At 41.1% G+C, this 15,714-nt stretch overlaps 1 protein-coding gene across 2 annotated transcripts in view; it reads right to left on the bottom strand.

Annotated features, from left to right (window-relative positions):
- The window catches only part of Tmem131l (transmembrane 131 like), a 146,694-nt gene that overhangs the window by 29,954 nt on the left and 101,026 nt on the right, over positions 1–15,714 (bottom strand). For both annotated transcript variants that reach the window (XM_013160335.3, XM_063260864.1), the window contains exons 12-21: positions 13,210–13,303; positions 12,563–12,716; positions 11,612–11,782; positions 10,103–10,172; positions 8,963–9,080; positions 7,444–7,585; positions 5,331–5,440; positions 3,983–4,055; positions 981–1,108; positions 218–360 (exon numbers count right to left, since the gene is read on the bottom strand). In XM_013160335.3, coding sequence (XP_013015789.1) covers positions 218–360; positions 981–1,108; positions 3,983–4,055; positions 5,331–5,440; positions 7,444–7,585; positions 8,963–9,080; positions 10,103–10,172; positions 11,612–11,782; positions 12,563–12,716; positions 13,210–13,303 — 1,203 coding nt within the window. The remainder of the gene's footprint in view (positions 1–217; positions 361–980; positions 1,109–3,982; positions 4,056–5,330; positions 5,441–7,443; positions 7,586–8,962; positions 9,081–10,102; positions 10,173–11,611; positions 11,783–12,562; positions 12,717–13,209; positions 13,304–15,714) is intronic.

Genomic DNA, 15,714 nt, shown 5'->3' with positions numbered 1-15,714 from the left:
TTGAGACAGAGTGTCACTATGCAGTTCAGGCTGGCCTTGCACTCATTCTGTAGCCCAGGCTGGCCATCGTCTTGCCTCAGCCTCTTGAGTGCTGGGATTACAGGAGCACACCACCACACCCGGCTTACTGCTGACTTTTAGAAGAGCCTTCCCACAGCTCCTCTGTCTTGGCTGTGATGTCCAGCCTCCCTCCTGGGCACCACGAGTGTGTACTCACGCCGGCGGCAGTCCATCAGCGTAGACTCAGGCACCTTAAATCGGAGTGACCCCCCTGGGCCAGGGAGTCGTCCGCCCACCTTCAGCAGCTCTCTGGCTCCAAATCCTTCCACACCAACCACGTCAATAACTGTCAAGTTATTCCTGGAGAGAAAGGAGGCACATGGAGAAAGATGTTAGCACAGGCAACTGCTGCCACCCTTTTTTGGCAGGGAGAGGTTGAGACAGGGCCTTGCTATGCAGTTCAGGCTGTGCCTGAACTCACAGCAATCCTCGTCTCATCCTTCTGTGTGCTGGGATCACAGACGTGTAACACCACACCCAGCTTACAGCTGTTACTTAAAAGGAAAGAAAAGAAGGAAACCAAGTTCAGGAAATACTTTTTCCATTTTCCTTTGGAGCAGCCAGGAATGAGTGGCTTAGGTTCAAATAGAGGGAAGAGTCTCCAGCAGTGTTTCCATTACTCTTAACAGCACAGAAAGAGAAACACATCCGTGAGTGTGTTCTATCCTTTCCAACAGCACTGGGTCACACGCTGAGTGAAAGACAGTCCTGACTCCAGAACTTGCTCCTTGCAGAGGCAGGCAACAGAGGCCACGGAGACAATGCATGGAACCACAAAGGCTCCACCACCTAGGCTGCTTCCTAACCTGTAGCCCAGCCTCCTCCCTGCACACTGACTGACACCGAATGCCAGCAGGAGCTAGAGAGACTGCACGAGAGAGAGATGCAGGCAGGGGAGTCAGCAACAGGGACACACCTACCGGATTAGAATCAGCGAGGTAACTTTTCCATAGTCCACTGGGGTGAAAACCACACCAACCCTTTTCATCTCCAGTGGCTGCAAATTCAAGTGGAGAGTGGCAAGCCTGGATTCTTCAGAGTGCATTCCCTGCAAATCATTAACAGCACAATCAGACAGCTCTACTCCCCAGTAAAGCAACTTTCCATCTTCATTAAGTGCATCTGTGATTCTTTCAATATCCAGATCCAGCCATCCTTATCTACCTTTTCTGTTTTTCGTCATACTGGTTATAGAATCTGAGCCCCTCATCAACCTGTCTGAACTTGTTTATCCTGATGATTTCAGGCTGATAAACAGTTCCCAAGTTGCAGCTGTGACACACAGGGAATGCTTGTAGGCCAGCCTGACACGGAAGTTGGAAAGGGATTCACTTCCTGGCTTGGGAGGAAGTGGGGTCAGAAGCCTTCTATACAGAGATGCCTTATATGCAAAACCATTAATCATAAAAGAGTCCAGGAAGTCTGCTCAAATGCCACAGTAATCAGGCCACCAGTTCACTGTAGGACAATCCTAAAATCACTTTAACATCCAATCTATGTTTATACAGAAAGCATACTTTCCACATGTAGTTTAGTAAGTCTGAGAACTAACCTTTATTCATGTGCTTTTCTTCCCTAGATTTTTTTCTGAGTAAAAATATTCTATTCTAAAATTCAGCAGTTAAGATTTCACTCCTTATCTTTCTACTACTTTGATAGCTTCTTACTAAAAATAATTTAAGTTAGGATATAATCTGTACAGTGATATTTCTCGTTCCTATGCTTTCAGCTTTTAATTTTTTTTTTTTTTTTTTTTTTTTTTTTTAGTCTTTAAGTATGGCTACCAATCTCCATTGTATCTGAAAAAAATTATTGTGAAAGAAGAAACAGTGATTGGGCTGGTAGTATAGCTCAGGGGTAGAGGGCTTGCTTAGCATGTAATACCCAGTAATGCCAAAAGAAAAGAGAAAAAAAAAGAAGAGTGAACAATAAATGAATAAATGATGATGGTGTCTGACTTGTTTTCATTAGAATTACAAACTCCATGCAGGAAAAAAACCCTGCTTTATATACATAATATAAACACTAACAAAAAGGCTGCTGACTTTGGTATTCAATATATAGTAACAGCACCATTTGCTAAGCAGTCATTATATGCCTGGCACTGGGTTATTTAAGACATCTAAAATACCAAGCCATCTACTCTCTAAACCTTACTGAATCTGTGAATTTATTGAAAGCTGAGGCTCCAAGAGATCAAATAATTCACCAAGGAAGGTCACACTGGTAGAGCACAGAAGGACCAGGACTCAAAATCCTCAAAATCTAATTCCACACACTCTTAACCATAGGCACCATATTTTAAAGAGCAAACTAACAGTCCTTTCTTTACACAACAAAAAGTTTCAAAAACGATTTTCAGTTATGATCTAAGTTTCTTCAAGGAATCAATACTGTTCTTTTTGTTGATGCAGTACATTAATAACAGTAATCATTTCCCTTGTCAAAAAGGTATAATATTTTGGGGGGAAATCTGTAGTCACAGATATAAACCTTTTCCAAATGAACTGTACCATTTTTTCAAACTGAGTAGAATATTTGGATATAAAAGAAGTTGGCATTATTTCTTCCATTTGAAATGGCAGAGAAAATCGCCTCTTTAGTAGGGTGTCATGCACTGATCATCACTAACAGGCCTGGATGCTGCCTGGGAAGAGGGGTTCTCAGTGGAAAGCAGGACCATGCAGATGCAGGGCTCTGCCTCCACTGGTGTGGCAGAGGGAGCTGCAGAGAAGGCAGTGTGCTGCCAGTATGTCTGCTATTGTAAACAAGTCTGCAGAAAACCCACTTAAAAAATTGCTTTGATTCATTTTGTTTGCACTCTTAGTTGGAGGTTATCCATAGTCTTCTATTATTCCACAGTTAAGCTAAGGCAACAGTATACTCTGAAGGGATGGGGGCGGGGAGAGAGAGAGAGAGAGAGAGAGAGAGACAGACAGACAGACAGAAAGAAAGAAAGAAGGAAGGAAGGAAGGAAGGAAGGAAGGAAGGAAAGAAAGAAGCAAAGAAGGAAAGAAAGAAAGAAAGAGAGAGAAACAAAGAAAGAAAGTGAGTTAAGTGTGTATATGCATGTTCTCTCTTGTTAACAGATGCTCCACTTGGGGACAGGGATTGTTGGAACTCAAAACCCAGGACCACATAGGTAAGCACAACCCCAGGCCTCACACTCTCTTTACTGTTGAGACAGAGTCTCACTGTGCTGCCAGGGTGGCCTCCCACCTCACCCATTGAACAGCTGGGATGACGGGCATGTGTCACCATGCCTGACAAATGGTCCACTTAATCACAAATGCACAAAACCTTTGAGGCCAACACTATCCACAGTCACTGCATTAAAACTAAGGAATCAGGCTAACAAGCCCACAGGCAAACCACATCTTTAGCATGTGCTATTTTTACCCCTACTCTTAAGAAATACTTAGACAAAAGTTTCATGATTGCCAGAGACTTAAGAATTTTAGAGAAATCCTTTTATATGGATGAGATAACTATAAGAGAGACTGGGTAACTTGCTAAACATATGAAGACAATTTCGCTTGAAAATTTTTACATATATTCACTTCTACTTTACATTCCCCTAAAAAAGAATTTAAGGAGGCCAAGGAGTCCTAAGAGAATTATAAATTCCAGGGTACTGAGTTTCATGGTCATCTACATAGCTCTGACTCAACTGTTACTTCTTCATTTGCATGAATTTAAAAACCATCAAATTAAAATGATTTATAGGCTAACATGAATCTGATTCCTACTGCACTAATTAAATGGAAAAATCTGCTCTGCATCCATCCTTCATGCCTGGAGAATGAAAACAAGAGAGCCACACACAGCACATAAAGACACTTTGAACACAGGGCCACGAGGCCAGCATGCTTTCACGGTGAGTCCGCCAACATTCTTTTTCTGTTTGCAGAGCACATCCTACCCGGTAAGGGCAAGCTTTGGTGAGCTGGAATTCGCCCGTTGTGAAATTAATCATCTGCATATCGATGCCAAACCTAGGAAGACAAAAAACAAAGGTTCAAAATAGCATTAGGATCCAGTGCACTTCTCCACTGTCGCACATATGCACACGCACACACACACACACACACAAACACACACACAAATCTGTCCAAAATGTTAATGGCATTGAGGCTGAGAAACCTGGGATAAGGGACCCAACCCCAACCAGAAAGGAAGCAATGTTCTGAGTAAAACTGTGGTCATGTGAAAGTAATCTTAACAGACAGGAATAAACACTGTCATCATCTCTTCCAGTTTGACTATAGATTAAAATATACTGTTTTTTTTTTTTTTGGTCTTTTTCATTTTTATCGGGACCAGGGATCAAACTCACGACCGCCTGCTTGCAAGGCAGGTGCTTATGCCGCTGAGCTAAATCCCCAGCCCCAAAATACACTGTTTTTTAAAGACAGGGTCTTGCGAAGCTGTCAGCTAGTCTTGAACATGCTACCCTGCTACCTCAGCCCTCAGGCAGTTGGGATTATGCATGTGCACCACTGCAGCCAGCCTCAAATTCATTTCATCATGATTCAGACTCTCAATTTCTGATGTGTACACGAGAGTCATGACAGTAAAGGTTTGTTCACACAAGAAAAGATCATACCCAGCTATTTCCCTTCTGGGTACTCTCCCTAAAGAATTAAAGACATTGCATTACAGAGATACAGGCACACCCATGTTTACAGCAGCATAACTCGTAATAGCCAAGTCTTGGAAGCAAGACTATCTGCCCATCAGCAGATGAATGGATAAAGAGAATGTAGTTTTACACACAATGGAGTACTGCTCTGCCATAAGGACAAACCTGAGTCATCTGTAGGAAAACGGATGCACTCTTAGATCATGAAATTATGTGGAATAAATCAGACACGCAAGCTTCACTATCACAGGAGTGGAAGGAATAAAAAAAGAATTAAGATGTGTTACACACAAGTACCAACTCCCCACAAGGAGTATAATCTTTGGGACTAATAAAAACAAAAAATGAAACAAACTGTTTTATCTTAAAAAGAAAAAAAGAGAAAAGGAACAGAACAAACACCAAAGGGCACGCACCAGACAGTGGGCCTGACACAGGGACACAGAAGATGCAGACAACACTGAGTCAGGAACTTCCAACAAGCGCCAAGCACCCAGTGGCAAGGTGCTCAGGTAGAGCACCCTGTGCTCACATAGAGCCTGGGAGGCAGATGCGCAGGGTTTTTCCAATGGCTCTGAGTTGTAACTTGTGTTTCCCAAACTGCCCATCACACGGGAGTGCTCCCTACCATTTGTGTAGCAGGCGTGTTGTAGCTTCAGGCTTGGGGTACAGGGAGAGAGGCAGCAGCTGCAGGGACACTGGCAGAGAGGATGGGTTTCTCACCACGAAGTACCTTACCTGCATGAGGGCAGAGGAGGGTTAGCTGGGCAAGGACACAGCATACTCTTCAAATACTCCTACTAGGACAGCATCACCTCCTGGCTACACAGAACCATCATCGCCCAACAGCTTAGAAAATAGACGGTCTGCAAACCTCAAACATGTCTTCATGGGCTGGGGCTTAACTCACTGGTAGCACAAATACTTAACATGGATGTGACCCCCAACACCAAAAACAGTAACAACAACAACAACAAAGGCTACAGAGAAATAAAAAGGACTAGAAAGAGCAATTAGACCTGAAATTGCATCCTGAATGGGGTGGCGTGGGGGGAGGCACTATAAAGCATGATAGGAAACTCACTGAAAAAAGTTCATCATAAACCACATACTAGATTAACATTATAATTAATGCTTCATTTTCTGATTTTGGTAGTTATACTCTGGCTCTATGTTTTAAATGCCACTGTTTTTAAACAATTCACACTGAAACACAGGTAAGGGAGCCTACTGTCCACCACTGACAAATAGGTCATAAAAATATGAGAGGGAATGATGAAATAAGTATGACAAACATTAAACACTGCTGATCCTTGGTGAAGGGCCAGTGAGAGTTCTCGGAACTTTTCTCTAAGTAAAAATTACTTAACAAAAAGCTAAATGGAAAAACAAAAGCAATTTTGGGGTGACCCTAAGCAGATTGATGAGCACTGCTGATATGTACACTGCAACTCACACTACATGGCACAGGTGTTGACATGAGGTATAAACGGAAGGCTGCCACAGCCCTGGCTGGGGGAGCAGCATATGCTGGGGAGGAAGCCAATACACTAACCAGTGAGCAGCAAACCCACAGGAGCCCACCACCCAGCGGCATCACAGAGCAGCCTGGCTCGCCCTGGGCTTCCTCCTAGCTTCTTGCCATGAAGCTAAGTCCTGTCTAAGCCCATGGCAGTCAAGGTTTTCTCTGCTGTCAGTAAGCGGAATACTTTCTCAACCCGTGTTTCATTTATTAAGTTCACACTCAACTGAAAAGTTGTTCAATGCATGTTCAATCATCCAGTTCTTTTGAAACATCTCTAAGCACCCTAATGACATAGCTGTATGAGTTTATAATAATTTTGGTTCTGAAACCAAAATTTCTCCAGGTAGAAATACAGGAAAATTTTGGATTGTAAGTAACTTGTTCCACAAGATGAGCAAACATTTCTAATAAAATTTTCCATGATAAATGAGTAATGTCTTATAATAGGAGTAGCACAAGACACTGAAGATCAAATGATCACACCTGAGCCAATGGTAGTTACTTCTCCCCACCCTGCCCCCAGCCCCTCAGGATCATGGGTGATCATCTCCCAACAGCAAGAGGTTATGGAGGAGATCTCATCTGCGGAGGAAGAGGAGGAAAAGGCAGGAGAGTCTCTCACTTCAAATGAGATTAGGAAGATGTGCAAAATGTGGGAAACTGCAGAATTCTATAGAAAAGCAACACCTGAGTAAGGTTGTAGCAGAGCAAGCAGTGAATCTGTTTAACAACAATAAAATGTCACATTCCTATGAAATTCTCAAAAGGGAAGTAAAAGCAAGTATGGTGGATAGGTCTTGGTTAAAACTGCATGAAAAGAAAAAGATCCCATGAGGAGCCAAAAAACAGCAGTGATTCCAACAAGGAACGTCATGCTGCACAGTAACCCTCCTGTCTTCTCTCCCTCACATCAACAACCAAGATTTTCAAGGTAAGTGGAGGTTAATTTACTTTTCTTTATATTTTGTATTTTCTTTATTATTTTATATTATATGACAGTATTGTAATCCCTTTTACATGAATGTTTTTGGTTATGGAACAAATCATCTGAGTTCCCATTATTTTTTACAGGGAAATTTGCTTTGATACACAAGTGCTTTAGATTACAAATATTTTTCCAGAACAAATTATGCTCACAAACTAAGGTTTTAGTGTAATCTGATATCCTAGAACTAGGTGTCACTGACAAAGAGGTGAAAAGATACAACGTGCTTACCACACTGTTCCGAAGGGCCGTCGCACTGAAGTTCAACACAAGGCCAGGCTCTGTGACCAAACGAGGCAGAAAGAAAGGAAAGGGTTCCAGCACCTTGGAGTCTTTGAAGTGAGCAAACTGAGTCATTCCTAAAACATTCCTCCTGCATAATTAAGAAAGACATTACCATAGAAAATAATTTCAACATTAAAAAGTGAAGAAAGTCACTGAACACCACCCCTACTCAAAGCCTTCTCAGGGAAGACGGCTCCTGCTGGGTCTGAGGTGGAGAAAGAGTCCGACTGTCTTTGGAAGGTAAAGAGTGTAACTCAGTCAGTGGCGGAGTGCATGATTAGCACTACCTGTGTTTAATCCCTAGAAAATGCTGACCCTAGAATGTTCCATTTTACTGGAAAGCAATCAAGTGCTCGTAGAATGATTGCAAAAATCAGAAACATACAAGCGTCCCATACTAAATTTGACAATTTATCATCAAAAATAATGACAGTTAATAGGCAACAACAAACTGAAGAAACTAGTAAGCTCAAAAGAAGACCTTTCATTTAAAAAAAATCTGCTAATAAATGTAGAACAAACAAAACAGAAACATCAGCACTTTGCAGCTGTCATTCTAAAAATGGAACTGGGCAAGGATTATCCATGAATGCTAAAACACAGAGTGAAACATTCTTAGGAAACAATACATTTGTATAAATATCAAATCATCATAGCACACATTATTTAATTACAAAAAGGAAAACAGCATTGAAAGTGAAGAAGTCCATCATGCATCACCTAAATGAAATCGAGTAATATAAATAGTGGGACAATCTGACATTTCTGCATTGCCTGATACAATGCAACAAAAAAAGACAGAAGATCAATAAGGTACTTGGTATTCTTGCTGAAAATACTTAATGTGAATGTAAACGTAAGGAATCAATCACAAAAATCTAATGTGGAATGTTCTATAAAAAAACTGACCTGGACTCAAAAATTGTCAACATGGTAAGAAATGAGATAGAGCCCTAGCCTACAGAAACAAGACAACCAAGGAAATGCCTGCCCCTAAAACATGCCAGGAACTAAGGGGGAAAAAACCCCAAACCTATGATAAATGTTTTCAACCAAGGAAATGTTAATATAACTGTATGTTACATGAGTCAGTTTCACTGACATATGGTTTGCTGGGCGAGCAATGGAAATAAGTAATTTCCTAGTAAAGTGTTAACAGCTGAAGTATGATACACATAGCTCACTTTCAAATGACCTGGCAAAAAATGAGTGAATATGTATGGAACAAAGATACAAAATGTAGCAAACAGGAAAAATGGTAAAATATGAACAGCTCATAAACACAATCTACTTGAGGAATATTTGGGTGCTCCCTGCATTATTACCCTTTCAAATCTTTTGAAGGTTGAAATTTGTCAAAATAAAAGAATAAAGACAAATGTCACCAACTACTAAAAGGAGTATAATTTCAAAAAACTATGTAATAGTTTCTCCCACTGCTTACAGAAAAAAGTTGAAGACTTACCTACACACATCACCGTTTCTGTATTTCTTCCATCTTTCATATAATTTATTTGCAAGTTCTGAATCCATATCCCAGGTAGACCGATCCAGAGAAAGGCTATCATCCCAGTGAGGTTTCTCTAAAAGGGAGACCAAATTAAATGTTTAGGCTTATAGAAAGTACAGCACACTCATAACTCTCAAGGGCTCACTGTTAAAACATTTCAAACTAAGAGGACTCAAAAGTGAATAAATGCCACCTCTTTCTTCTGTTACTTAACTCAAAGCCCCTCTAACTCAATGGTAAATGATATATCAAAGTAAAAAGACATGTGAAAAACAACATAAAATTGAATTATGTAAAGGTATTAACATAAAAGACACATGGCTCGTGAATACAGCCTGAAACAAATTAAGACTATACTTGTAGCATTTTTTAGAACTTTAAATCTGAAATGTTAAAACTGCTTCCATGGAAACGTGTTCATCATCTGATTCTTTCGTGAAGATCCTACATGAAGCCCAGGGAGACAAATGCCATTTCTCAGAAGAGAGCAGACCAGGGCCTTATGCTTCGTAAGCTGCACGTTTGTACATGGGTCACTCCTCATGCTGCCCAGCCTGCTCACCTGCACTACACAGGGTACCAGGAAGAAAATGGGAATCTCCCAAAAGAAATGTCTGTACCTTAACTCTCCCTTTAAAGAGCTTAATAAATCGAAATGCAAAAGAAAAATATTTTTAAGTTTAGAACACTAAAAACTACTTCCACGGCCTTCGATCTCATACCACTGTTAGTGGCCCCCCCCAAGATGTATTTACACCTTGTAACCTAAGTCTGCAAATGCAATTCCAAATTGCTTTTACTGGCTTCCAATCAGCTCTTTTATAAATGATCCAGAATCTTCCAATTTTTCCTGGTGAGGCTATTCCAATGATCAAACAATATTATTTTTTAAAGCATAAGCTACTAAAGAATAAGAACATTATTTACACAAGTAGCCTGGATGTTTTGAAGTCATTCTGCCAATGATCATGTGCTCTAAGAATAGCATATGATGCAATTACTTTAATAGAATTAACTTTCCATCTAATTTCACTCACTACTTCCCAGTCCCCCCAAATTGGAATTCTACAGAAAACCTAAGGGCAAAATACTTACCCGCTTTTGATTTTCCCATGAAATAATGCATGCCACAATGTGCTATCACTTCAAAACCCAGACTCCCTTCCTAGATTGAAAAGTAATATATGAATAACTTAAATCACAACACTTGGCATTAAAATCCTAATGCACTAAAACATGAAGCAGACGCTGGCCTCCACCTCAGTGCTCTCCCCTTTCACCAGAAGCCAGACAACTAAAAAGACATGTCTTGGTTTTCTTCATCCTTGAATCAGTCAGAGAAATCTGAGCTGCCTCTCACAGAAGGGTCATGGCGGTAGATTCAGTACAATCACCAATGCCCATAAAGATATCCACAAGACACCCAGCTACCACACAAATTAAAGATTAAATTAGTTTCAGGGAAGTCTGAACATTTTTCTTGTTTGTTTGTTTTGCCTGTTTTTCAACTGTACTCTAGTCCTCTGAGGAAGAGTATGCCAATCTATAGTAAGTCCTAGCTGCTCAGGACATTTAACATCCTATTTCCTACAGATCTGGAATCCAGACTTGCTACTTCCACACACATCTGAAACTGCCTTCTATCGTCTCCCCTCCTCACTCTTCTTACCAGGGCCTCTTCGCTGGAAAAAGTTCTAAGAAATCTGCCCTGTTCAAAAGATATGAATGGTATTAACCTCACATTTTTATTGAGTTTGATTTGCGAAGTCCTATGTTCAATCTTACAGCTAAACACGAGGTATTTCTAACTGTGAAACATCAACACTAATACGTGAGAAAAATCATAAAGATGATTGCATGAATGTCTCACAGTGAAAAAGTAGAACCTAGTGTTATACAGAATAGCTTGGATCAAAAGGAAGCAACAATAACTAAATAAAAAAATAAACAAACATTGAGAAAATGAGACATGTTTAAGAGAACCTAAATTAAACACAATTTACCCAGATTTTATAATGTATTCTCCTGTGAAGCCTTTCAGGCTTTACGTTTGGCCCACTAAGAAATTTCAATGGTTACACGAACAACTAAATGTCACTTAAAAGAGGAATTAATAAATCATTTAACAAGCTAATTTATTTCCAGTCACTGTGGTATGTAACGAAATTTGGAAAATGCTATCTACAGCAAGCATATATTTCTTGCTTTAAGACTTCTGAAGAGCTGAGGATGTTGCCCAGTATGATAAAGCACTTGTCTAGTATGCATGAGGCCCTGGGTTCCATTCCCAGCCCCACAAAAAGAAAAAAAGAAGAAAAAGAAAAATCACATTTGAAAATAATAAAAATGAAACTGATCAATTTGGAATGATTTATATTATTAAATACTCTCAAATTACTTCATGAAAAGTAGATCCTTTCAAATAAAGATTTCAGTCTGTCAACAAATTTACCATCCAAAATTGACCTGATGATATCCTTCAATTTCTTAGCAAGCCATGAAGAACACACACTTAAGACCATTTATCCAATCCAAGCACCAAAAGTAAAAAGGCAAGTTGTTATTTTAAAAACTACAACCCACACAGGATGTTGTAAACAATACCTTGGTTGGTGCTGAGAAAATCTGTAGAGGTATTGCAAAAATGGCACCTAGGTTTGTAGTCAAAAATATACTGGTGTATAGATCTATGGCAATGTCTTTAACAGCAAGTTTCAAAGAAAATATATTCCAACAGCCTGGAGGTAGAAATAAAGGGCCAGTGAAATTCAGAATCTAAAAAGAAAAGAAGCAAGAGAGATTACTTCTCCTAACACTAATTATGTTTAAAGTCATTATAAAATACGATCCTGAAGTTCTTCTATATACTGCAAAGTGTAATTTTACTGAATTAATTCTAGAACAAAGACTGCAATATTTGAAATACTGTTAAATATGCCATTATGTTCATTTTCACTAATGCAATCTTTTTTTTTTTTTTTGGTACTAGGAATCAAACTCAGGACTTCATGCGTGTCAGGTAGGCACTGTGCCACTGAGCTATATCACTGGCTCCACAAAGATGATCTTGTTATTTTTGTAAATAGCACTTTGCAAACCCTCTTATTTTATCATTAATCAAGATAGTTTGTTGTAAAATAAAATCTTTTCAGTACAAATCATACAGCATTTTAAATAATGTTAAGAGTAAATATTCTTAAAAGCTATATGTTGATTATTTTAAGCTCCTTGAACAACCATTTAAAGGTGAGAAGCAGGCAGGGGGCTGGGGAGGGTCCGAGAAACCAAGATCCTAAAAGGCAATTCTAAGGGGCTGGGGGTTTAGCTTAGGGGCATAAGCACCTGTCTTGAAAGCAGGCAGTTGTGAGTTCGATCCCAGGTACCGATAAAAAGGAAAAAGAAAAAAAAAAAAAAAGGCAATTCCAAAATATTAAAAGAAAAACACTCACTTAAGTTGTATATCAAAATTGAATTTTATATGTCTTAACTGCATAGCATCTGACTAAAGTCAAAGTAAAGGTTTAAGAAGAAACCAAAGCTTGGAGAAACATATACCTTTAAAATGTGCTTGGTTTCCTTGGAAACAAACACATCCTTTAGCACGACACCTCGGTCAAAATGGTTGAGGCACCACACAGACCACATTCCTGACGCGTTCTTGTGACTCTCCATGTGAAACCGGGCTGCAGAGGAGTCCACTTGGAAATACCTGCGGACAGCGGACAGCAGACGCGTGGGCAGTTAGCCCGGAGTGCAAGAAAACCATCAGCTTTCACAGGAGCCTCCACTTGCAAAGAGCGGAGCAGCATAAAACCCTGCGGGGGCAGTGACCAGCCTCAAGCTCCCAGCTCACACCAACAGCAGCAAAGGCCAGAAGATGTGAGCTGGCAGAGGTCAGGGCAAAGAGCTCTGAATGCCACTCAGCACTCAGCGTGGGCGCTTCTTCCCACCCAGCGGCCTGAGGGGCCTGGAACCTACATTACACATTTTCCCAGTCTGCTAGGAGACCTGTCACATCATGCATTGAATTACTCAGCGCCCTCTTCCCCAGTCTGCTAGGAGACCTGTCACCGTCTCTGCAGTGCAGGTACATGGGGAGGCAGCTCCAGAAAGAGAATTAGACTAGTCGGTTGGAACACTTATATTCAGAAGCATTTAGAGAGGGAAAGGCTGCAGTTTTGGAGAAAGCAGAAAGAACATACCCGTGCACCACAGGGGACGAAAGGCATGCTTTTAGTGTCGGAGTACTTTTTGTTTTCTTCACATCTTCTATAATTCCACTATCACATGTTGTAGCTGTTTTTTGTGTAAAGAAATAAATGTGAAGTATAAGTATCTTGCCTCATTACGCCTGAACAAACATAAGATACAGGTTTTACTTATAACTTTTAATTTGCTCTGTGGACGTGGTTAGTATTGCGGTGAGTTCTGTATTAGTCCTATAAGGCAATGCACTCTCCGGCTCCTGTGTGCTGGGTGGGCACACTGCCCATGGGAGGGCTGTGTCCTCACCCCCATCTTTTACAAACCTTTCATTTCTTCTTTTTGGGGGAAAAAGTTAAGAAGTAATACTCTGTGGCTCTTCCTTTACACAGATCTGTCTTTAACATAAATAAGAGGGTAGTTCTTGGTCTGTCAGAGAGGACGGAATGAAGTACAGAGCTCTCTGGGAAGGCCAAGAAGAGCACACAGAGGTTGCCATCAAAAACACAGGGATGGACTTCCGGGAGAACATGGCGGACAGATAACAGCAACTACCAGAGGCTCTCAGAAAAACTAGGCTCAGAAGCCAGGTATGGTGTGGACTAAAGAGACATAAGCAGGTGGAGTTATGCTCTGCTGACTCAGGAACAAACTGGGCTGAGAGAAACAAACTTGGAATGCAGTCCTGGTGCTAAAACAGGATCAGAAAAGCCTCGGTGCGGAGGCTGGACCCTGCGCCATTGGAAGCCGCAATTTGGGTTTCCCAGCGCGGTGGCTGGATGCCTCTACATCGGCTCGGCAAGGAGAGAGACGTGCGGAAGCTCTGAGAACGGGAGTCTGCGAACGGAGTCGAAAACAGGACGGGCAGGGAGGCATGTACTGACTTGTGGCGAGGTGAGTGAGAGAAACTGACACTCCACCACAGTTTGACTCCAGCGGACTTTCTGGGCCCGAGCAGTCCTGCGGGAGCAGGGCGCGGTGGCGACTCCAGGACTCCAGCCACACATCCCCCTCTCGGGCGGGACTGGTGAAAAGTGCCTGGCCTGCGTGACGCTGCCAGCGGACCTGGTAGGCTGGCCCAACCCAGATCCCAGAGCCTGACGGTGGCCCAGAGGGGCAGGCCCCGCGTAGGCTGCCTGGTGCGCAGCGGTGAGTGGGAATACCTAACCAGCACAATTTGATCAGGCTGTGGCTGACAGGGAGAGAAGCTGGGCCTCTCATATAAGCTTGCATATATAAGGAACAGAGAATATGGGAAGAGGCAGCAACAAGAAAGGCTCCTCGGCCCCCAATTCTGAGAAACAGGCAATAGCGGACACCGCACCAATAGACATAAAGCGCCATATAGAGAGCCTCATAGACCAATTCAGGAATGAAGTTATCAACGACCTGAAGCTAGAAGTATGCAAAATAGTTAGAGAAATGCTAAGCACCACCCAAGAAAAAACAGATGGTGGAATGGAAGAACAGAAAAAGAGGGGAGAATTGTTTGATGGAGAAAACAGGGAAAGCATAGAATACGTGAAGCAGGTTCAAAGGGACTACCAAGAAACTAAGAAGTCTATCGAAGACTGGCATAACAGCTTGAAAGAAACTAAGGACAGACTATCTGAACTGGAGGGCAGACTTGTAATATGGGAGAATGAAATGAAAAACTTCTTAAAAGTAACGAAGAAACAAACAGCAATAATACAAAGACAAGAAGATGATAAGAGGATCCATAACTTAAGGATTAAGAACATAAAAGAAGAAGTAGGGACACAAACAAGTGAACTACAAAAGCTACTCACAGAAATAATCCAGGAGAATTTTCCTAATTTAGCAAAAGGTAAATATACTCAGATGTATGAGGCATACAGGACCCCAGCTACCTATAACCCAAACAGAGCTACACCCAGGCATATAATAATAAAAATTCCAGAAATTCAATACAAGAACAGAATATTAAAAGCTGTCAGAGACAAGAAACAGACCACTTACAAGGGAGCACCCATCAGAATTACAGCAGATTTCTCTGCACAAACCATCAAATCACGAAGAGCGTGGGGGGAAATAATTCAAGCTTTGAAAGATAATAATCTCCAGCCAAGATTGAGATATCCTGCACAACTGTCCCTGGAAATTGATGGAAAAACAAGGTGCTTCCAGGATAAAGAGGAACTGGGGGAATTTTCAACCACCAATTCAACTCTACAGAGAGTATTGCAGGATATTCTAAAAAAAGAAAAATACAAAGAATCCAGAAATAGTGGCGGGGAGGCCACAACGAATGGAGCAGAGAACAAAATGAAGAAGACAAACTGACAGCTACTGACAGAATAAGAGCTCAACAGAAATGAGGCAGAGAAGATTGGATGATAGGAACAGCTATTTTGGAGAAAATGACATCTTAATAGGTAATACTGATTTAGTATCATCTTGTTTTGAAGTCTCATCTAGCTTTTGTCCTTCTGTCTCCAATGGTCTAAATAGGTTGTATCTTATTGGATTTTATTATGTACGAT

This window comes from Cavia porcellus, unplaced genomic scaffold (assembly GCF_034190915.1).
Source record: "Cavia porcellus strain 051 isolate PalLab524CR breed Dunkin Hartley unplaced genomic scaffold, mCavPor4.1 scaffold_14, whole genome shotgun sequence".
Taxonomy (NCBI): Eukaryota; Metazoa; Chordata; class Mammalia; order Rodentia; family Caviidae; genus Cavia; species Cavia porcellus.
The sequence above is the reverse complement of the archived record's forward strand: the minus strand, read 5'-3'. Positions and strand labels throughout refer to the sequence as shown.